The sequence below is a fragment of the Cricetulus griseus genome, chromosome 5 (assembly GCF_003668045.3).
Source record: "Cricetulus griseus strain 17A/GY chromosome 5, alternate assembly CriGri-PICRH-1.0, whole genome shotgun sequence".
In the NCBI taxonomy this organism is placed as follows: Eukaryota; Metazoa; Chordata; class Mammalia; order Rodentia; family Cricetidae; genus Cricetulus; species Cricetulus griseus.
The window spans coordinates 97,762,740-97,786,312 of NC_048598.1; the positions used below are offsets into that span (position 1 = coordinate 97,762,740).

Sequence of the window (23,573 nt, forward strand, 5' to 3'; positions counted from 1 at the left end):
CAAATAGTTCAGGATGGTTTTTGCTTCTTTGTTTTATTTTTAATTTTTGTTGACTTACTCATTTTTATGTATTTAAAAAATTTACAGGCAGTTTGAAAACCACCCAAAGGACAGCATGGGACCTCAAGACCTGGGCTGGCAGAAGACATCCATGGCATGTCTGATGCCACAGTGCTCAGGTGGGCGCAAGCAACTCAAAGGCCAGTCTGTGTCCTTAAGACATGGATTGGTGAGAAGATATCCTTGGGTCCACCTTGTGCCCTGCAGCACATGAGCAGGCACATGGTGGAAAAATGTAAGGGAAAGAGAAGTCAAATGGTGCCGTGGGCTGTGAAACAAGGGAAGGTGGTGAGGAATAGGCCTTCTAGCCACCTGGGGCCATGGTGACATCCAGGCCTGGACTGCTGCCAAGGGTCATGTCCAGTTCCATCTGTGTGGCCATCCATGACCCATTTTGCCTCCAAAGACCACCAATATGCCATTGTCTGGAGCTGCCACAAGTGGTCATGTAAGTATCCAAGAGCCACTTTGCCACTGGAACCACACTGATCTTGGTGGTCTGTGCTGCCACCTGGAGACATGGTGTCATCTAGGCCTGAGCTTCTAGGTGATGTCTGTGGCCTGTGTTGCCTTAGGGAGCTATGGGAACCATGTGATGGAATCATAGGACCATGCTTAGCCAGCCCTGCCCTCTGCTGGCCCTGCCCTTGCTGGATGCTGGACACAGAGAGCTGGCCCCAAACCTCATGGAAGACCTGGCTCCCTTACACTTAGGAGAGATTGTCCCACCCATCACCACGGGTGGAGGGGAGCTAACCCCAGTGGCAGCCCTAGTGGCCTGGACTGACCAGCTGAGCTAGCACCAAGGCCCACAGCCAGGCCTGGGGTGGGCTCACACTGACATCTTCCCAATCTAGGACCTGCTGATGCTTACGAATGGATGGTCCTGGGGAATGATAACCATAGGATCTCCATGATGCTGGGAACCACGGGATATCCAAGAGGAGTTTTGGTGAGGATCCAGTGATGGTATACCAGAAAACAGAGGCCTTGAACTAGACTAATGTTTCATTCCCATGAGCATTTGCAAGTAAAGCTGACTAGACAAAAAGGTACACTGTGTGACACACCACAGCTCCCAGTGCCACCAGGACAAATGAGAGGTGGTGGAGAGTTGGGAAAGATGGAGGAGCAAAGTAATTTTTTATTGTTGTCGATGTTTTCTTTTGTGTTTTTTGTTTGTTGTTATTTTGTTTGTTTGCTTGTTTTGGCTTTTAAAAACAATTTTCATTTGAGGGGCCTGATGCAAGGGGGAAGGGAGGGTAAGAAGGGACTGGGAGCTGGGTGTTGGTGGCGCACGCCTTTAATCCCAGCACTCGGGAGGCAGAGGCAGGCGGATCTCTGTGAGTTCGAGGCCAGCCTGGTCTCCAGAGCGAGTGCCAGGAGAAGCTACACAGAGAAACCCTGTCTTGAAAAACCAAAAAAAAAAAAAAAAAAAGGGGGGGGGTCTGGGAGTGTGCAGAATTGGGATGCATGATGTGAAATTCCTAAATACCCAATAAAGAAATTGTGTTAAATATAAAAAATTAAAATTACATATAGAAACACTGTATTATTTCTTTATTTTTTGTCATCTACTTGATAATTTACAAATATCCAAGAATATTTATATGGAAAAAAGTAAAAACTATTGACAACTGACAGCACTCTTTGAAATTAAGTATGATGTACGTAACCAACATTATATATAGAAAATTGCTTAATTGTGTAGTGTTATTTTGAATTAGACACAGATTTAAGAATATAGACCTGCAATATATGTTAGAGACTAGTAATGAAGATAAAAAATCTTACACTTTTCAGTAAATAGGCACATCTCTTATTCTGCTTGGTAATTATTTGGTCTGTATCCCCGAGTACATGGAAATCACTAATCAGATTCTTCAGCTTTGCACCTTTCAGGGATGTTTTCTCCTACTGAAAGCCAAGTTAGCACTGTACTCATCGAATAAGATAATGATCCTCATCTCATCGGAGTCCTTGCCATGATCACCAAAAGAAGGTCACTGAGTAAAGATAAAAATGAGATTTCCCTGTTTTCAAGTTCTATGTAATTCTGTCCCATCCCCAGAATTTTTCTTTTACTCATTCTCCCATGCATGAGATGCTGACCAGTTTCTCCTTCCTCCACTCCTTCCAGTCCCCACCATCACCTCTTGTCTCTCCTGGACCCACTCCTCCATTCCTCATCCTTTGAGGAAACAGCAGGCCTCCCAGGGACATCAACCAAGTACAGCCTAACAAGATACAGTAAGACTAGCTACATCTCTCAAATCAAGGCAGGCCAAGGCAACCCAAAGAGCCAGAAGAGTAGGAGTCTTGCAAGAGCACCAAGCTAAATAACCATAACATATACTCAGAGGACCTAGTGCAGAGCCATGCAGGCTCTGTGCTCAGCACTCCAGTCTCTGTGAGCTTCCATGAACCCTGGTTAGTTGATTCTGTGGGCTGTGTTTTCCTGGTGTCTTCAACCCATCTGGCTCCTACAATTCTTTGTTCCCCTCTTGTGTGGAGTTCCTGAGATCCACCTAATGTTTGGCTGTGGGTCTCTGGAACCCATCAGCTGCCAAAGGAAACCTTTCTGATGATGAATAGACTAGGAACCAATCTATGAGTATAGCACAATGTCATTGAATTTGTGTGTGTGTGTGTGTGTGTGTGTGTGTGTGTGTGTGTGTGTGTGTGTGTGTGTGTGTGTGTTGTTTTGTTCTACCCTAGGTCTCTGCCCTTCCAGTCTCTGGCCCTTACCCAATAAAAGCAGTGATTGGCATGGACTTACTATTGTGGTGTGGGCTTCCAGTTGACCCGACATTGGTTGGTCACTCCCAAATGTTTTGTAGCACCATTGCCCCAGCACATCTTGCAAGCAGGACAGAGCATAGATCTTTGTGGCTGGGTTGGTGTCCCAGTCCCATTAGTGGAAGGAACCCTTTCTTGGTTATAGAAGATGGCCAATTAAGGCTCCTTATTCCTCACTACTTGGAGACTTCCCTAGAGTCATCCTTATAGTAGATTCTAGGGAGTTTCTACTGTACTGTGTTTCCACAGCACCCTTCAAATGCCACCAATTACAATGTGGAACTCTCTAATCTTTTAGAGTCCAGAATGTCATTAAAAGTCCTAGTATTTGGACAAGATGACACAGGATTTGTATTCACTCTGCTAGGTTTTTTTTTTTTTAATTTACTTTTTTATTTTATTTGCATTGGTCTTCATCCTGAATGTGTATCTTTGTGAGTGTGTCATATCTTGGAGTTACAGACAGTTGATAGTTGCCATGCTGGGATTTGAACACAGAACCCCTGGAAGAGCAACCAGTGCTCTTAACTGCTGAGCCATCTCTACACCCCTGACTCTGCCAGGTTTTGACTTTTGTTAAATGTGATTGATCATTTGCTATGCTACATTTCTTCCCCTTTTAAAACAATGGGTTGTTCTCTATTTTTGTTTTCAAAAAGTACACAGAAGACCTTAACTATTTTTTAATGTTGGAATTTTTAAAAACTCTGAGATTTAAACATTTGAAAGTGCTCTCCTTTTCATTGAAAATACTTTCTCTCACACAATACATTTCAGTGATAGTTTTCCTTCCCTCCACTTCTTCCAGGTCTCACCCCCCTCATTTTCCTCTCCCCGAGATTCACTCCTTTTCGATTTTCCTACAGTACAGTGTAGGCCTCCAAATGATAACAGCTAAATCTAATACAACAAGATGCAATGATACGAGGCACAAACCTTCATGTTGAGCTGGATGACAGAAGCCAGTAGGAAGAAAAGGGTCTCAAGAGCAAAAAGTGCCAGAGACATACCACTCTCATTGATTAAATTCATAGGGTTTCTCTCTGTAGCGTGCATTCTTTCACGCCTGTGAAGATTACTATTATATACATGGGCTTTATCACATTGATTAAACTTGTGCAGTTTCTCTCCAGTATGTGTCTTTTTCTATAGTAGGATATAACTGTGACATGCAAAGTCTTTACCCATGTGGATTACATTCAGACAGTATCTTTTCAGTATGAATATTTCATGCCTTTAATGATGACTGGGATGTGGAAAGGCTTTACCACATTAATTACATTCATAGGGTTTCTATCTAGTATGTATTCTTTCATGATGGTGAAGATGACTGTTAGATACAAAGGCTTTATCACACTGACTACATTTATAGGGTTTCTCTCCACTATATGCTCTTTTATGGATTTGGAGACTACAGCTACGTGAAAAGGCTTTACCACATTGACTACATTCATAGGGTTTCTCTCCAGTATGAGTTTTCTGGTGCCTTTGAAGATAAGAGTGACATACAAAGGCTTTATCACACTGCTTACATTCAAAGGGTTTCTCTGCAGTATGAGTACTTTCATGTCATTTCAGAGTACCAGAATATGCAAAAGCTTTGTCACATTGCTGACATTCAAAGGGTTTCTCCCCAGTATGACTTCTTTCATGCACTTGAAGATGAATCTTCTGTGCAAAGGCTTTACCACAATGCTTACATTCATAGACATTCTCTGCAGTGTGACTTCTTTCATGCCTACAAAGAAACCTGGCAGGAGTAAGCTCTTTACTAAATTGACTATACTGATGAATCTTTTTATTTCTATGAAGTTTTTCATACAATCAAGAAGCTTGGCATGCTTATGTCTTATCATGTGGTTTATATTAATGAGGTTTTACTTCCATATAAGAGATATGCTGAACTGTAAAGAGGAACCAGATCTAAAGGCATTATCAAGTTCCTCTTCAATATGCTTTTTTTTTTTTTTTTTTTGAGTGTTTGATGATACTTGTTGTGGTTCAATCATTAGGTGCATGGCTCACATTTACAGTATCCTTTCCCCATATGAGTTTCTTCACATCTTTAAAGAAAACTACAAGAACTCATAGATTTACCACACTGACTACCTTCATAATATTTTCCTACAGTGTGAGAATACAATACATTTGCAAAGTGAACCAGGACAAACAGAAATGTTTCCACATTCCTTGTACTCATATGCACTGGCTTTTCTCCAGCGTGACTCTGTTGATGAATTCCCAAAGATGTTGGGGAACCAATTAATTGTAAACTCGCACCACAGTCAACAAGTCTGCCCATGCTGGGGACTACTATACATCTTCTAATTGTTCTGGGAGAGAGATGGGTACATTGGTTTTTTCCATACTCCATATACTCACATGTATTATACCCATATTGGTATATGATACACCTATTAAAAATAGGATTTCATATTGCATTCACACAGTTTAACTTTGTTCCTCAAAGATATGTGGTGTAGAGATTAAGATTTCTCCATGACAACAACCTGCTTGACTCTCATAAACTGCCCCTCTACTATTTTGGTAACTCACTAGAATATGAATAACATTGGCTTAACTATGGACTATTTGCTTTTTAGAAGTTTTTGGATAAACACTGATCCACTAATTAATGTGTAAGCCTTTTGCAACACAGGAATGACATAAAACTAAGTGGGTTGAAAGACTTACAACATGGCATTCACAGGGCTATGATAAAATTTTGATATCTGTTACCTAGTGTTTTGTTTTCTTGTTTCTTAGAGAAATGCCTTGCAAACCTGGGTCAGCTACCTGACACTGAGGTACATGGTGTTGTGAGAATTTCATAATTAAGACACTTAAAGCTGTGCTTACTTAGTCTGTTCCTTTTTCTTAATCCTTCCAGGGCACATTAAAATTTCTTTAGAGACACATTTGTGGAAATTACCTTCTATGTCTTCTAGAACTTTGATAATGTTCTTCAATAGTCTCCTTTTCCCATTTGTAGCCTAAAATATAGTTCCAGAAAATATATATTGTCTGGAAATTATGCAAAAATGTACGTTACTATCTTTGGTGAACCTTAGAACAATGTCTGATTTATTCAACACCTTCTTCCTCTTTCACAAACAAAATCACAGAAGAGCATCAACAACTAAGAAACACTTGCCCCGTTAATTTAACAATTGAGGCCAGGTGTTGGTGGCACAAGCCTTTAATCCCAGCACTTGGGAGGCAGAGGCAGGCAGATCTCTGTGAGTTCAAGGCCAGCCTGGTCTCCAGAGCAATTGCCAGGATAGGCTCCAAAGCTACACAGAGAAACCTTGTCTCGAAAAACCAAAACCAAACCAAAACAAAAAAAAAAAAAAAAAATGAGGGAAAGCTCAGTTTTACCTATAACAGTGAGATTCCTGTATGTTTCTATCGTCACATCTTTGTAGAGATTTTTCTGAGAATGATCCAGCAAAGCCCACTCTTCCCTAGTGAAGTTCACATGCAAATCCTCATAGGTCAATGCATCCTAAAATATTCCATACACATACACAGTAGAAATGATGACACTGACAGTATTGGAAATGCATGCTCCATTGACAAATATTCATATAGTTCTGTGTGCTTCACACACTTATTCCATAAAACATGTTATAATGTAATCACCAAGTCATTTGAAAATCATTGGATTGAGTACAATATAACCCATGTCACTATAGGCTTATGGTCTTCCTATGAGAAAAATGCATCAATCTACATTTGAATGCTCTCATTTCTTAAACAGTCCCAATGCTGTTCAAATATCCAAAAATCCCTCGGACATTCAAGGCACTTTCTTGATTGTGACATCTTGTAAAAACAAATCACATCCTTCCTACACACAATAGCACAAAATACACCTCCTATTCCAAAAGAGAAGAATAGGGACATATGTGGTGGCATATTATTATGATCTAGTAAAGTCACCGAAGATCAGAAAATCAAAGCACCCAGCTACTAGCTCTTGCCTCTACCTGAGACCAAAATGGGTCCTGTCTCCATGAATCCTCAAAGCACAATGTAGACGGCACTGCTCTCCACCAAGCCTCAGACTGCAATCCCCTGAGTTCCTGTCTCCTCCCACCTATATTCCTCTCTATGTCCAGCAATATCACTCCTATCTCCACCTCCCTAGTGCTGGGATTAAAAGCATGTGATCCCAGGTGCTGTGATCCCCTTTGTGTGAGCTGTTTTTCTTTTAGAATGGATCAGTAACATATAGCTCAGTATGGTGCTGAACCAACAGAAATCCATCTGTATCTGTCTCTGTCTCCCGAGTCCTGGGATTTAGGTGTGTACCACCACAGCCTGGCTTCTATGGCTATCTAGTATGACTGCTGGGATTAAAAGTGTATCACTGCCTGGCTCCATGGCTGTGGCTAGCTTTGCACTTTAATCTCCAGTGGCTTTATTAGATCATAAACAATATATCACCACAGACATATTGAGGGAATTTGGACCAAGGCAAGGCTGAATCCCTACAGTGCAAACACCAAATCTCTATCTCAGACATTTGGGACTCTAACTTCTCATAAATCTCCCTTTGGCTTCTTCTTCTCCTTATATTCAGCTCTCCATGGCAGATGTCTCAAAGCTTGGCTATCTTGACAGCATGTGATCTCAAAATATAACCCAGGTTTCATCCTCAGAGCTTTGTTCAATGAATTTTCAATCCCCACACTGGGGCTCAGATTCTGTCAAACATAGGTAGCTGCAACAGTGCTGAAGTGAAACCAGAGAGGAAGAATCCATGACCTATAAATTTAGCATCATTCTTTTTTGTGGAACTAGTAGTACATGTGTGATTCTGCCACGTTTGACTTCTAGATTGGGGTGGACCCCGCCCAGCGTGGACCACATCTGCAGCATCTTCTGTATAAGATGCCTTCAGGGGAAAGAATCAATTTGCCTACCCCTTCCATACAATAAAGGCTGAGCTTCACAGAGTCTTACCCTTCGGGGAGTATCCTAGGCATCCAATGCAGAACACAGGCACCCCCCTCTCTTTAAGGATTCATCTTATTTTAATTTGTGTGTATGTTTCCAATTTCTGAGTTTTTATCACCTGTTGCTCTGATGGTGTCAACTCTCTCATCTCCCACATGGTGGCCTACTACTCAGCCCCAAACCCTAAATCCTTTAGCTCAAGTTCTTCTTTATTTCAATAGCCGTTCAGTATCTACTGCATCCCAAAATTCTGTCATAAAACAGCACTATGTCCTTGGGCCTGCAAACATTTTGCAGTCCATACTACCCATTTGTAGAATGTTAGCTGATTCCAGGTGAACTTCTGAACTTAATTCCCTTTTTCTCTAAGTCTTTTCCCCATGTTCCCAGTCCTCCAGTCCCACTCTTTCACAAGGGCTGTGCACTGAAATATCAGTTTCTTCCTGAAAGCCTCCTTTTCCTTCTTTTTCTGAAAATATTTTTCACATACAATACATACCAGCAACAGTATCCCCTTCATCCACTCTTCCCAGACCACCTCCCTATCCCCTCTCCTCCAGATTCACTTCCCCTCCATTTCCTTCAGAAAAGAGCAGGCTTCCAAAAGATATCTGGCAAATATAACAGCAGATACAACAAGGCAAAGCACAAAACCTCACACTGAGGGAAGAGGGACCTGAGTAGGAAGAGAAGAGTGCTAAGAGCAGGCAAATGTCATAGATACTCCCAACACCACTGCTATGGGTCCCACAGAATCATCAAGCTAACAGCTCTAACATAAACAGAAAAGACCTGGTTCAAACCCATGCAGGCTCCACGTTTGCCATTCCAGTCTCTGTGAGCCCATTTCAGTCCTGGTTAGTTGACGCGACAGATTTTCTACTCCTGTTTACCACAATCCCTCTGACTCCTGCAATCTTTGCTCCCCCTCTTCTGCTGGGATTCTCAAACTCCAAGGGGAAGGACCACATGGAGACTTCCAATTTTAATATCTCTCTATGCACAATGTCTAGCTGTGGGTTTCTGCACCTGCTCTCATCTTTTTCCAGATGATTGGGTGAGGCACCAATCTATGAATACAGCAGAATATCTTTAGAAATCATTTCATTGATTTTTGTTGTTGTTGTTGTCATGTTGTTCTATTCTAGGTCTCTGGTTCCTGGCCATCCAGGCAGTGTTGGTATCCCTTGTGGGAGCAAGCCCAAGCAAGAGCCTCATGGTAAACCAGACATTGGTTAGTGTGATAGTATGAATGTAACTGGCCCCCATAAGCTCATAGAGTGTGGCACTGTTAGGAGGTGTGGCCTTGAAGGAAGTGTGTCCCCGTGGAGGAAGGCTTTGAGGTCATTTTTGCTTAAGCTTCACTCAGCGACAGTCCACTTCCTGTTGCCTTTTGATAAAGATGTAGCCAGCACCATGTCTGCCTGCACTCTGCCACGACAATGAACCAAACCTCTGAACTGTAAGCCTTCCTCTCAATTAAATGTTTTCTTTTGTAAGAATTGCCTCGATCATGGTGTCTTCCTGGCATTGGAAACCCTAACTAAGACAGATAGCCTCACTCATTAGTTCTGCACCACCACTGACCCAGCATATCTTGCAGGCAGGAAGACTGTAGATTGAAGATTTTTAGGTGGATTTTGTCCTGGTCCCACCAATGGTGCCTTGCCTGGTTAAAGAAGATGGCTAGTTCAAGCTCCATATCCTCCTTTACTAGAAATTTTCATATGGGTCACCCTCATAGATTCCAGGAAGTTTCCACTGCACTATGTTTTGACATCACCTCCTCCAAGTGCCCCCAATTCCAGCTATCTATCCCAGAACTCTCTCCTTTCATCCTCCCTCCTAACCTTATGCCCCCCACTCCTATCCCCAGCAGCCCCCAATCTACCTGCAAAATCAATTCTATTTCTCAGGGACATCCATGCACACCTTTAGAGTCCTCTTTGCTACCTAGCAGCTCTCTGACTGTGAATTGTAGCATGATTATCCTTTACTTCCCAGCTGATGTCCACTTATGAGTGAACTGATACCATATTTGTCTTTCTAGGTTTGAGTTACCTCAATGGGGATGATTTTTTTCTACTTCCATCTATTTGTCTGTAAATTTCAAGTTGTCACTTTTTTTTAAACTGCTGAATAAAACTCCATTTACCACATTTTCTATAACAATTCTTTGGCTGAGGGACATCTAGGTTGTTTCTATTTTCTGACTATTATGAATAAAGCTTCTATGAACATAGTTGAGTGAGTGTCCTTGTGGTAGGATGGAACATACTTTGGCTATATACCCTAGACTGACATAGGTATTGAGGTAGAATGAGTCCCAATTTTCTGAGGAAACACCACATTGGTTTCCATAGTGGCTCTACCAGTTTGCACTACCACCAGCAATGAAGGGGTGTTCCCCTTGCCCCACACTCTTGCCATCATGAGCTGTTACATGTATTCATCTCAGCCATTCTCACAGGTATAAGATGTAATCTCAAACAGATGGACCGGAGGTCATGCTGGCAGTCAGAAATCCAGCCACCAAATCCTGTGGGGAAAGCCTGCTCAACAAGAGGCCAAGTTGGCCACCAGATTTCCAACATGCAACTCAGGTGGAGAACCCCCCTCCCCCCAAAAAACACAGGCCACACAGGCAACAAAAAGTAAGGGCTAAAACACCCATCCAACAAAGACAAACTCAGAAATCATGGGCACCTAATGTATAATCATCCTAAACCCAGATGCCTAGACACCAGCCTAAGAACACAATCGACAACAGCCAGGTCAGTGTGTCACCCACACATTCTACTAGAGCACAGCTGAAGCATAAGAAAAAGTCCTTAAAATCAACTTTATGAAAATGGTAGAGGTCCTTAGAAAAGAAATGAATAAATCTCTTAATAAATTGATGAAATGACAAACAATAAATTGGGAAAAAAATAATAAATCCCTTAGAGAAAGCTAAGAAAGCCAAGGAAAGACAGACAGTTGTAGAAAATGAATAAAACTGTTCAAGACTCGAAAATGAAAATTGAAGCAACAAAGAAACCATAAACTGAGGGAACTTTGGAAATGGAAAAACCGCGGTGAGTGAAGAGGAACAGCTGACTTGAAGCATTACCAAAAAATATGAGAAATAAAAGACAGCAAACATTGAAAATACTACAAGAAATATATATTCGTTGAGTAAAAAAAATGTTAAGTCTAAAAAAATTCCTGACAGGAAAAACTCCAGAAAATCTGGGACATTGTGAAAAGACCAAACTGAATAATAATAATAATAATAATAATAATAATAATAATAAAATTATTATAGAGAAAAATCCCAGGTCAAAGATCCATAAAATCGTTTCAACAAAATCATAGAAGAAAATTCTAACCGAAAGAAGGAGATGTGTGTATTTATAGTAGCCAGAAACTGGAAGCTGCCTAGATTCCCCTCTACCAAAGAATGGATAGAGAAATTGTGGTACTTTTATACAACGGAGTACTACTCAGCAGAAAAAAAACAATGGAATCTTGAAATTTGCAGGCAAATGGATGGAACTAGAAGAAACCAATCTGAGCAAGGTAACCTACTCACAAAAAGACAAACATGGTATGTACTCACTCATATGTGGATTTTAGACATAGAGTAAGGATTACCAGCCTACAATCCACACTGCCAGAGAAACTAGTAAACAAGGAGGACTTAAAAGAGACAAACACTGTCCCCTGGAGAAGGGGAAAGGGTCAAGATCCCCTGAGCAAATTGAGAGCACGGGAAGAGGGGCAAGGGAGCTACGAGAATGAGAAGGGAAGAAGAGGAGGGATGCAGAGGACATGAGGGAGCAGAAAGGTTGAGTCAGGGGAAGAATAGAAGATAACAAGAAAGGAGATACCATAAGAGAGGGAGACATTTTAGGTTTACAGAGAAATCAGGCACTAGGGAAATGTCTAGAGATCGACACAGATGATACCAGCTAACAATCTAAGCAACAGAGGAGAGGCTACCTTAAATGCCCTCCCCGATAATGAGATTGATGACTGACTTACATGCTACCTGATAACCCTCATCCAGCAGCTGGTGGAAGTAAAAGCCAACACCCACAACTAACCAGTGAACTGAACTGGAATCCAGTTGCAGAGAAGATAGAGTGATGGGCAAAGGGGTCCAGAACAAGCTGGTGAAACCCACAGAAATAGCTGACCTGAACATTGGGGAGCTCTTGGTCCCCAGATTGATAGCTGAGATACCAGCATGGGACTGATTCAGACCCCAGGAATATGGGTTTCAATGAGTAAACCTCCTGTAGTAGTTCAGTACTTATCCCTAGCATAGTGTCCACCTTGGGAGCCCAATCCACATAGAGGGATATTCTCTGAGCCAAGACAAACGGGGGTGGGCCTAGGCACTATCCCAAAGTATATGACAGACTCTTATGACCCCCCCCCCCACTATGGAAGGCCTCACCCTCCCTGGGGAGCAGAAAGGATATGTGATAGGTAGGGTGTTAGTTGCCGGGTGGTGGGTGGTCGTGGTAGGGGAGGTGGGGAGGGAGTAGGAACTGGGATTGACATGTAAAACGATCTTGTTTCTAATTCAAATAAAAAATTGGAAAAAAAAGGAGATGCGTTTAAACGTACAAGAGGCATATACAATACCAAATAGATTGGACCAGAGAACTAAGTCCCCTTAATGCATAATAATCAAATCACTAAAGATACAGAACAAAGAAAGACTATTAATAGCTGCAGGGGGAAAAAAGAAAGTAACATAAAAGGAAGAACTATTAGAAACACACCCAACTTCTCAATAGAAATTCTAAAGCCAGACAGGTCTGTATGTCCTTCAGATTCTAAGAGATGACAGATGTCATTCCAGATTACTATACCCAGTAAACTTTCAATCAACATAAGATGGAGAAAACAAGATATTCCATGACAAAGTCAAATTCAAACACCATCTATCTACAAATCCATCCATACAGAAGATATTAGAAAAAGAAAAAAAAAAAACCTGTAACACAAGGAAGTTAAATACACCCATGAAAATATATGAAATAATAATCTCACAACAGCAAAACCAAAAGAAGGGAAGCATGTGTGAGCATGGGACACACACACACACACACACACACACACACACACACACACACACACACCAACAACAAAACAACAGGAATTAATCATCATTGGTCATTCATATCTTCCAATAGCAATGGACTCAATTCCCCCTAAGCTGAGCGTTGGTGGCGCATGCCTTTAATCCCAGCACTCGGGAGGCAGAGGCAGGTGGATCTTTGTGAGTTCGAGACCAGCCTGGTCTACAAGAGCTAGTTCCAGGACAGCTTCCAAAGCCACAGAGAAACCCGGTGTCAAAAAACAACAAACAAACAAACAAACAAAAAGATGAAACTAACAGAATGGATACAAAATCAGAATCCATCCTTTAACTGTATACAAGACACACACCCGAACATCAAACATAGAGATTACCTCAGAATATAGGGTTGGCAAACAATTTTCCAAGCAAAGATTTTTAAAAGCAAGCTTGTGTAGCAATTCTAATGTCTATCAAAATAAACTTGGATTCTCTCTCTCTCTCTCTCTCTCTCTCTCTCTCTCTCTCTCTCTCTCTCTCTCTCTCTCTCTCATCAGAGGAAAAATCCACTAAGATGATGTTTCAATTCTTAACATCCATGCCCTGAATGTGAGAGCATCCATATTTGTAACAGGAACTAGTAAAGCTTAAGTCACATATTGATGGTCACACATTGATAGTGGCAGGCTTCAATTTCTCACTCTCACCAAAGGACAGGTCATCCAGACAAAAAAAAAAAAAAACTAAACAGAAGCCCGGTGGTGGTGGTGGTGGCAGACCCTTTTAGTCCCAGCACTCAGGAGGCAGAGGCAGGCGGATCTCTGTGAGTTCAAGACCAGTGTGGTCTACAAGAGCTAGTTCCAGGACAGCCTCCAAAGCCACAGAGAACCCTGTCTTGAAAAACCAAACCAAACAAAACAACAACAAAAAAACCTCAAAAGAAAACAAAACAAACTAAACGGAGCAATACTGGAACAAACATCAAGAACCAAAAGGACTTAAGAACAGATACAAGAAAAAAAAAAAAAAAAAAAAGAACAGATACAAGAAAATTGGAATATCCACCTCCATCCTATCAGACTACCCCAGATAAAAGCTGGATTTCAACAACAGAAACAGAAAGCCTACAAACTCATGGAAACTGAAGAGCTCTCTACTGAATTACCAATGGTCAATGGTAGTGAGATTTCCACCCCACAGAACCTGTAGCGATGACCACACCCCTTTGGGTGTAGTAACAGGTTCGGACATGACAGACAATGGTTTCAGATCTGGGGTCTATGACAGGTGGCTCTCTCTTGCTTCTGGTCAGGTCATGAGGGCAGGGATCCTTGGAGTGGGAACTTATAGTGGACATTTTCTTCTTGTGTAAGCGCCTTCTTCCTGAATGACCTTCACTTAACTTGTACTGAGTCTAGTGAATCTTAATTCCCATGCAATAGTCAAGGCAGAAATAAAGAAATTAAAGACTTCCTAGAATTCAATGAAAATGAAAGCACAACATACCCAAACTTACGGGGCACAATGAAAGCAGGACTAAGAGGAAAGCTTAGAGTACTAAGTACCTACATAAAAAATGTAAGAGATCTCATACTAGCAAATTTACAACACACCCGAAATCTCTAGGATAAAAAGAAGCAATCAATAGGAGTAGATGGCAGGAAATAATCAAACTGAGGGCTGACCTAAGGGTTGCCTGGATTTCCTCAGTGTCTGTTGTTATGTCTCCCTTTGCAATACTGCTTCTGTTCATTTGGGATTTCTCTCTCTGCTAACCTGCATTTCCTTATTATCCTAAATAGTTGGTAATTATAACTTTCAAGGGGTAAAAGTTTGCATTACATTGTTAAATGAGTTGCATAGGTATAATACCTTGAGCAAGATTAGAAATGTATGTACAATAGGTTCTCACAAACATAATCTTAAATATTTATCAATATACAAAAATCCATGTGAATGTAAAATATTTAAAACTAGTAGTTACTTTTTTGGTTTAAAAGTATATTCAAGGTCGGGTGTTGGTGGCTCATGCCTTTAATCCCAGCATACAGGAGGCAGAGGCAGGCGGATTTCTGTGAGTTCTAGGCCATTCTGGTCTACGGAGCGAGTTCCAGGACAACCTCCAAAGCAATACAGAGAAACCCTGTCTCAAAAAATAAACAAACAAAAGAAGTATATTCAATAATTTACCTATTATCCTATTTCTATATCCTCCTGTTTCTTTTCAGAGTAGACTCAAGAATCTACCCTTATATCCTATCATATCTATACCTCCCTTTTTCTTTTTAAAACAAGAACCCTGAATCTAATCTTTGTTCAGTTTTTTTCCTGACCATAACCAAGAACAACTTGAAACCAACCACCTTTAACAATGACAAATATCCATAACCCAATGAAAGAGCAAACACCACCCACCCCATCCTTTCTGTGCTGTGAGCACACCAGCTTTACAGTTGGTCAGTCAACCCAAATCTTAAACAGATCCTACCTCACTTGAAAATTCACAATAAAATCTAGAAGAGTTGGAGAATGGACTCATTCAGGGGTCCATTTCCCCTTCCCATAGACCAGTCAAGACCCAGACAGGAAGGAGTTGCAGTACTGTCTTTCCAGCCCTGGGCAGCAGAGGCAGGATTAGGTGTTCATAGCAATTCTCAATTATATAGTGTGAAGCAAGCTGAGCTTCAGGAGACATTGATCTAAATCAGTGGTTCTCAACCTTCCTAATGCTGTGACTATTTAATACAGTTCCTTATGATGTGGTGACTTTCCAACATTAAAATTATTATCACTGCAACTTCGTAACTATAATATTGTAGTAGTTATGAATTGTGATATAAATATCTGTGTTTTCTGATGGTCTTAGGCCAGTCCTGTGATAGGATCATTTGATCCCTGAAAGAGAGCCATGACCCCCCAGGTTGAGAACCAGAGCTCTAATGTGACCTAGATAAATAAATAAATAAAAAGCACATAAGAAAAAATGGAATGAAATTCTTTTGTTGTTGTTTTTGTTTTTCCAGACAGGGTTTCTCTGTAGCTTTAGAGCCTGTCCTGGAACTTGCTCTGTAGACCGGGCTGGCCTGAAACTCACAGAGACCCGCCTGCCTCTGCCTGAGTGCTGGGAGCAGAGGCGTGCGCCACCAACGCCCTGCTTTTTTTTTTAAGATTTATTTTTTATGTTTACAGTGTTCTACCTGCATGTATGCTGCAGGCCAGAAGAGGGCACCATATCCATTATAGATGGTTGCAAGCTACCATGTGGTTGCTGGGAATTGAAATCAGGACCTCTGGAAAAAGAGGCAGTGCTTGTTCTTAACCTCTAAGCCATCTTTCCAGCCTGGAATGAAATTCTTAAACTGTGGAACTTTGGAAAATAGAAACAAATAGAGATTAGAGCAATAATGCATTTAAAGAAAATGAAATTTAAAAGTGATACCAATAATTGACTTTTTAAAATGATAATAATTGGAAGAACACTTAGCTATACTGACTTTGAAATGGAGTTAGCAATTGCCTGGTAGGGAGTATGCCATTAATATGCTATTAACAATAGCAACTGAGTCCTGTAATCTGACATATTTAGTTACAGCCAATGGCCTGTGTCTCAAACCTCTGAGCTGACTTTACTGTGACAACCAGGATTGCACATATCTGCATAGAAGAGTTTGTTCATTGGAAACTTAATACTCAGTAGTTCAAGCTATGATCCTTAAACTGTACACCCAGGAATTCTGTCTGTCTTCATTCACATGGAAGGAATTAATGCATGCTGGGAAATTACACGGAAACTCACCCACCCTGCCCCTTCAGGTCCTTCTTTAGGATGGAGACCACTGCAGCTCACTGCCTTAAACCTCAGCCCGTGATCTAGCTATTGTCTAGTCTGTTTCCCCTGCAGTGTATGCAGTACACTGTTCCTGCTTGTCTGGTCTGAAGGGAGAAGCCATACTCAACACACCAATCCTTCTCCTGTTACTGCAATGGCCAGAACACTATGTGACTCAAGCTGGTAATTTTAGAACTCTGTTGTTCTATAGACCTGTGATCCAAGAATTTAGGGTGCTTAAGAGGATAGCAAGGGCTGTGGAGCTACGAAAGAGTTCAAGTCTACCTCAATCAATATAGGAGACCTTGACTCACACTGCTTTTCAAAAAGGCTGGGGATGCAGCTGTTCCAGAAATAACACACCTTTATGTCACACCAGAACTTAATGTTGGTCATGACCCTGTAATGGTCTCTTGAGCACCGTGTTAGAGGCCTTTGATGGGGAAGTGGGCCTTTTGGCTGGCTGTAAATCAGGGCTGTGTCCTTTGTTATGAGAATGTAACTTAGTGGCCCAGTTAATCCTGGTGAACAAGCATTTACATATTATCATACTAATCCCTAATAGGCTTGGGTAGCATACTGCTTTTCTTTGGGGTATTAGGTAGTCAGCCCTCCCTTACCTAAATTCTGCTTTGTATGACTTAATGTCTCCTAAGAATTGGCCAGTCCTTATACCATTAATTCTATTACCATCAATTCTATACAACACGTTTGTAGTGGAACTCTACACAAGGAGATACCGTTTACAAGTGCCACACAATGAACTACAGACGGATCCTAAACTTAAATGTTGAAAGTGAAGAACTTCTGGAAGATACTAGAGAGCAGGGATCTCCGAGTTTGGCAAGTCTGGTGAAGTCTCTCCACGTGTGACAATCTAAGCACTACAGGAACCAGCATTTCACCGTGGTATCAACAAGGATATTTCTAAGCACAGTTCAGCTCCCAGGGAGCAAAGTTATTAAGAGGCTGCCGCCTTGGCCCAGGAAGTTGCAAGGACCACCCAAGACGATGCAGGACTAGGCAGGTCCAGGCAGGAACATGCAGAACTCTGTGTCTGACCACTGGCTCCCAGCCAGCCGGGGGAACCCACCCCACAGTCTCCCGAGGCTCAACCGGCCGCCCCACCCTGTCTGGGGACAGCCGCCCCTCACTCACCGTGGCCGGTCACTCCTCCCCACCTGGGGACAACGGCCCCTCACTCACCATGGGACGGCTGCCGAGCTCCACAACGGAGTCCTAAGTGTAGCACCGCGTGACACCTTCCGACTTCCGCAGCAGAGGAGTCGAGCCAGAAACCTGCTTCCTGGAAAAAAATCCCTCCCATCTGACCGGCTGGTCCGATAGGGTGCATGATTGGTTAGTGAGGCTTGAGTGACAGGACACTGGCCAATGAAGCCTGAGTAACAGGACCACCGTGAGCTGAAAAAGCAAAGCGCGGTGGTTGCCAGCCCGGCTTCCAATCTAAGCACAGGACAGATCTATCCCAAATTGCCTGGAGATTTGTGCCAAATTCAACAGCAAGTCTCTCTCTCTCTCTCTCTTTCTCTCTCTCTCTCTCTCTCTCTCTCTCTCTCTCTCTCTCTCTCTCTCTCTCCCTCCCTTCCCCCCCTCTCCTCTTCCCCTCCTTTTCCCCCTCCCCCTCTCCCTCTCTCTCCTCTCCCTCTCCCTTTTGCTCTCTCTCTGTTTTGTTTTCTTGTCATAATTTCTTTTAATAAAAATACAACTGAATATGTATCACAGGTTACATGAAACTATGCACAATGACATTCTTTCTGCATAGTAACATTGAATTTTAAAATTGATTTTTAAATAAATTCTTTAAAGTATATTTTATGAAAAGATTTCTAATAACAGTAATATCAAAACAGATACTGAAGTTGGATAATTAAATCAGAAGTGATTGCCACAGTGAAAGAGAAAAATTAATATTAGTCTAAAACTTAGACTCCAAAGCCTATATGGAAAAAAGAAAATTTCCAAGCCTCTCTGAGTTCCCAAAAAGGCAGACCAACAGATAAGGCTAAACAAAGAACTGGGTACAGAGGCCTGGGAACAGATACGACATCCCGCTGTGTCAACATTTCTCTGTCCTAAAGAAGATCAGATAGATAGTTGTAAAAGTCCCTGCCCAGGAGATAATTAACAAACTTATTTCCTCTACAGCTTCCTGCTTAATTGCATCCTGCCTGAACATATAATTAGTGTTTCATCCTACGTAACCATAAAATTTTATAATCTCAAGACAAGTCTTTTAAACTTTCCCCTTTAGAAACCCTCAGCCAAAAAGTGGCACTCCACTTGTTCCGGTGAGGGCAGGGTCCAGAGTTGCAACTCATAATAAAGAAACCTGTGTTCTTGCATTCGGTGAGTCATCTCCTTGTGGATTTTTGGGGTTCCACAAAGTTGGATAGTTAAATCAGAAGTGATTGCCATAGATACCAGATTCACTTGTAATGCTGACTCTCCCTCTACCCCAACCTGGACTTAAATGCTGAGGACTGAGACATTCCTTTAACTGGCAAGAGATTAATGTTTTTCTGTCTGCTTTGGTACATTCTAACAGGAGAGAAATATGAGAGCACGGCTGCTCTCAGCCACAGTGAGATTCCTCCTGCCCTGTGAAAGAGAGAATGAAGAGAGCTCTTGCTTCTCTGCCTCAGCAGTGTGACAGTCTTGGTTGCAGTGTTAGCATCTGAGGTGAACTACCTAAGAAACAACCAGACAAGCTTCAGAGAACAAACTAGGAGAACACTTCTGAATAAGTAGGAGGGACAGCAATAGGCCAGTCACTGCTGTGACAGAATATTGCCAGTGCTTTTGTCTGTCATTTTTCTTTAGTTGGTGAAAATAATGATTCCCATATGCTGCTGCCCCCAAAGGAAGGCCATTGGAGTCACAAAGAAGCAAAATGTTAAGTGCTGGCCCCACTTTATTTACTTGGAGAGCATTTTCATCTTGAAGACTTTTACTGGAGTGTGTGGCAAGACAGGCTGAACTGGCTCTGCAAGGACTCAGTCCAGGGCAGGACTTGTGGAGGGTTCTGCAAGGACTCAGCCCAGGGAGGGACTTGTGGGGGGCTCTGCAAGGACTCAGCCTAGGGTGGGACTTGTAAGGGACTCTGCAAGGACTCACCTAGGAAGAGGGACTTGGGTGGTGTGATGAGAAGAATAAAAGGATCCTAACTAAGCAAGAGACCTCTGATTCTAGGCTACATGGCAGGAAGCCACAAGCAGTTCCCACAAGAAAAAAGGGGGATGTAAGCCCATCACCAACTGTATCAAATTGGTTCCTACCCCATTGTCTTTAAGAAAACTGGGAACTAGATGGCCTCTTAACCTGCCAGTCATAAATCCCCCAGACCACAGGATGTGTTTAATCGATCCTGAAAGGAGTATACTAAACTAAAAGGCTTCACTTCTAGGAATGAAGGGACCATACCCTCACTCAGCCCCTACTTTAGCAGCCATGACAGGCTACAGAAAAGACACGTAGGCCTCTGACACAGGAAACTCCAGATCCTCTGGCCTCTGGGAGCCTAGGGCCAACTGAACACAAAGAAACTACAGACTCCCCTTCTCACCCCCACCCCCCAGCCTCCTAGGTACTTGTTTCCTGGGAACTGTTTGGCCACAAAAGAAACTCCAGGGGAAACCAAACCTCCCCTATAGTCTCCAGGATACAGTTCTGAAAACTATTGGTGTCTATAAACCATAGGCCACCTGCAAGTAACAAGACAAAGCTATAGAAACCACAGAATGTTCCCTTTCAGCACTGACCAATGAAAATAATTGATACACAGGTATTTCATGCCAAAATGTGACTTTGAGAAATTCTCCTGATTGTTCCCAAATGTCAACCAATCAGAAACCAAGTCGTACCTACTGATGTAATCCTGTAGCTTTGTCTTTAAAACCTAGCAGTAGACAGGGAACTTCACCCCCCTCTGGAGGCTGCTGCATCAGTTTGCTAGACTGGGTCCCTCCAGTGGTAGGATAAACAATTTAATAAACCTTGTGCATTTGCATCAGTGGTCTGTCTCCCTGGTCTTTCTGGGGATCCTTGTGACTTGGGCACAACAAATCCCACCCGAACAAAAGACAGTTTCCTTGCTCAATACCCTTTGTCTTGCGATAACCTTGTATGGAAACTTTGTAACTTTGTGCTTTAAGAAATCTCTGTAACTATGGAAACCTTGTAACATGAGATCAGGGGTCTCATGACGCCCTTCCCCTGTTTTGCTCTTTAAAAACACCTTGCATTTGTAGTTCAAGGCTTCAACTCTTTCGATAGAGTGAGGCCCCAGCTAGCTGGTTTTTTGAAATAAATACCTTCTTGTGCTTGATTCGGGTGTCGTTGGCTCCCTGAAGATTTGGGGTCTCTTGGTGGGCACAACAGGTGGGAGTGGAACAGAAGAAGATCTTGCCCTCCCAGTGTAAACAGGAAACATCAGCCAATCTTAGGAGCACTGTGACCACAGGTTTGGGCTTTCGTCAAATTTCCCCACACTCAGGACACAGAGGCAGGAGGATCTCTGTGAGTTTGAGACCAACTTGGTTGGTCTACAAGAGCTAGTTACAGGACAGCCTCTGAAGCCACAGAGAAACCCTGTCTCGACCCCCATCCCCACCCCATGCAGATTGATATATCTAAAAGCCAACTTTTTCATACATAGTTCAGAAATCATTATGGAAAAGGGGGAGCAAATTTTGTAAGAGCCAAAGTAAAAGGAAATGTGCTGTATCTCTTAGAAATGTCAGAAGCTACATAAAGTCTTAACAACATGGCTGCCTATATATAAGTTGAACAAGGTCAATGTAAACATACATGCCCCTATACACAAAGAACTACAAGATATTAAGGAATACTGAGAGATAAATAGTATTCCCCAGTTGGTTATCCAGTATCAAATGGCCAGCCCTGAAAACATATACATATAAGTAACATTGTATATACTGAGCAGCTTGTATTTATATATTTAGAAATACATCTAGGTACAGCATATAAACATATACACATACATGTACACACATATGTGCATAAGTCAGTTAATGAAAATAGGTTACAAATTTGAAAAAGAACAAAGAGGGTATATGGGAATGTTTGGAAGGAGGAAAGGGAATGAGGTATATGATGAAGTTCTATTTTATTCTGAAAAATTAAAAGTATTCACACCTATAAATTAACATATTGCCAAATCCAAATATGCATCTTAACAACATTTTACCTTAATTTATAGTCAACTCACACTTCATAATACATTAGTTGTAATTTTTTTATTTCAGTGGCATACAGGATCTCAGGTTCACTGTTTTTGTCATGTCCTACTACAGTCAACTTTGAACATAGGAAATAGTATACACAGTGATTTTCATGCTATGTATCTTTGGGGAAGATACATTCTAATTTATATAGATATTTAGAATCAAAATAAAAATCTTTGAAGCAAAGTTATCTTTTATAAATCTGACTAACTAAAAAGTTCACAAACTTTTTAGTTAGTCAGATTTATAAAAGATTAGATGAAAATGATTTACTCAGAATATCTGATGTGGTGTTTTTTCTGGTCTTTTTTTTATATGAGATCAGAAACTCTGCTTTAGAATATTTTCTGATAGTTACAAAGTGCTTCATGAGTATTAAATGTAATTGTCTTCAAAACTCACTGAGTATATGAATATTTTATATTTATATCCCAAGTATTATTTTATACAGACTTGCATAAAACTTGTGGACTTTGAGTTCTTATTACTTCTGAATGATTTGAGTCTCCTGTACATTTTGCCATTGCCAAAAAACTATAACCATCCAACTAGATGCAGATTTTCTTACCAATCTTCATATTTCACTATTGATTTTGGTGTCTATAAACATGCTTTGTATGTTGTCTAATGCGTGCCTAATGCCTTTGAAGGAGCATACAACATGGTACCTATTGTCCCTGACATACTCTGGTTTTCATTGACAAGTCTCTCTGTTTTGTCTGATGTGACCTCAACTAAGTCAGTTATGACATGACTTAGCTTCACATTCACACTTTGGGTGTTCTTTCCAAAATTATCATGCTTATGATGTATCACACATGTGAGAAATTCCAGATAATTAAGAAATGGAACATAGTTGTTGAACTTCCATCAGCAGTAACCATTATCAAAATTAAGAATATCCACCACCAAGAGCTTATGTTGTAGTACTAATACTGAATTATACCAAATAACATATTACATAGAGAAGTATACTATTGCTTATAAATTCTGATTACTTTGTATTTATATTATCTACACATGAGTACATTTTCCTGTATAACAGTTTCAGGAGAAAGCTCTTTAAATTGAATGAAACTCATTTAATCTAATGTAAGTATGCATAGATGATACATAGATATGTAGATAGTTGATATATAGGTAGATAGATATGTAGATAGATGATAGATACATAGATTAATATCAACAATTAATAGAAAGAGTGGCATATGTGACAGTTTGGAGGTAGGAAAGAGAAGTGGATTATGTAATTATACAATAATCTCAAATAATAAAAATAATTACCAAAATAGTGAATAAATTTAACAGCTGTACTTAGTTGCAAATGACCACATTTTGATCACATATTTTGGTTTCTGATTGTTTGAGTTACTCATCCTATTCACAGTGAAATGATAACGTCCATAACACAAGAGTAGAGAGAATGTACATTCCAAAATTGGAGTATATATTTCCCATTTGAAAAGAAATAGACAGTTCCTAGAGTTGTCTGCTTTTGATTGCTTCAAAGAAATAAGAATGCAATTGATGTCATTGAGATGAGTCTCTGATGTGGTAAAGTACTAGGTGTGTAAAAATATGTTTT

The 23,573-nt window shown here is 41.1% G+C and overlaps 1 protein-coding gene across 7 annotated transcripts in view; it reads right to left on the reverse strand.

Annotated features, from left to right (window-relative positions):
* The window catches only part of LOC100766213 (zinc finger protein 431), a 60,950-nt gene extending 42,907 nt beyond the window's left edge, over positions 1-18,043 (reverse strand). For 5 of the 7 annotated variants that reach the window (XR_004770026.1, XM_027416920.2, XM_027416917.2 and 2 more), the window contains exon 1: positions 17,931-18,043. Coding sequence is in view for 4 of the 7 variants with exons in the window: in XM_027416920.2 (XP_027272721.1) it covers positions 17,931-17,933 (3 nt within the window). In the remaining 3 variants the exon portion in view is untranslated. Of the gene's footprint in view, positions 1-1,854; positions 1,975-17,882 lie in introns of those variants that run through there. The other 2 variants (XM_027416914.2, XM_035444942.1) reach the window with 2 other exon arrangements.
* Positions 18,044-23,573: the final 5,530 nt, after the last annotated feature.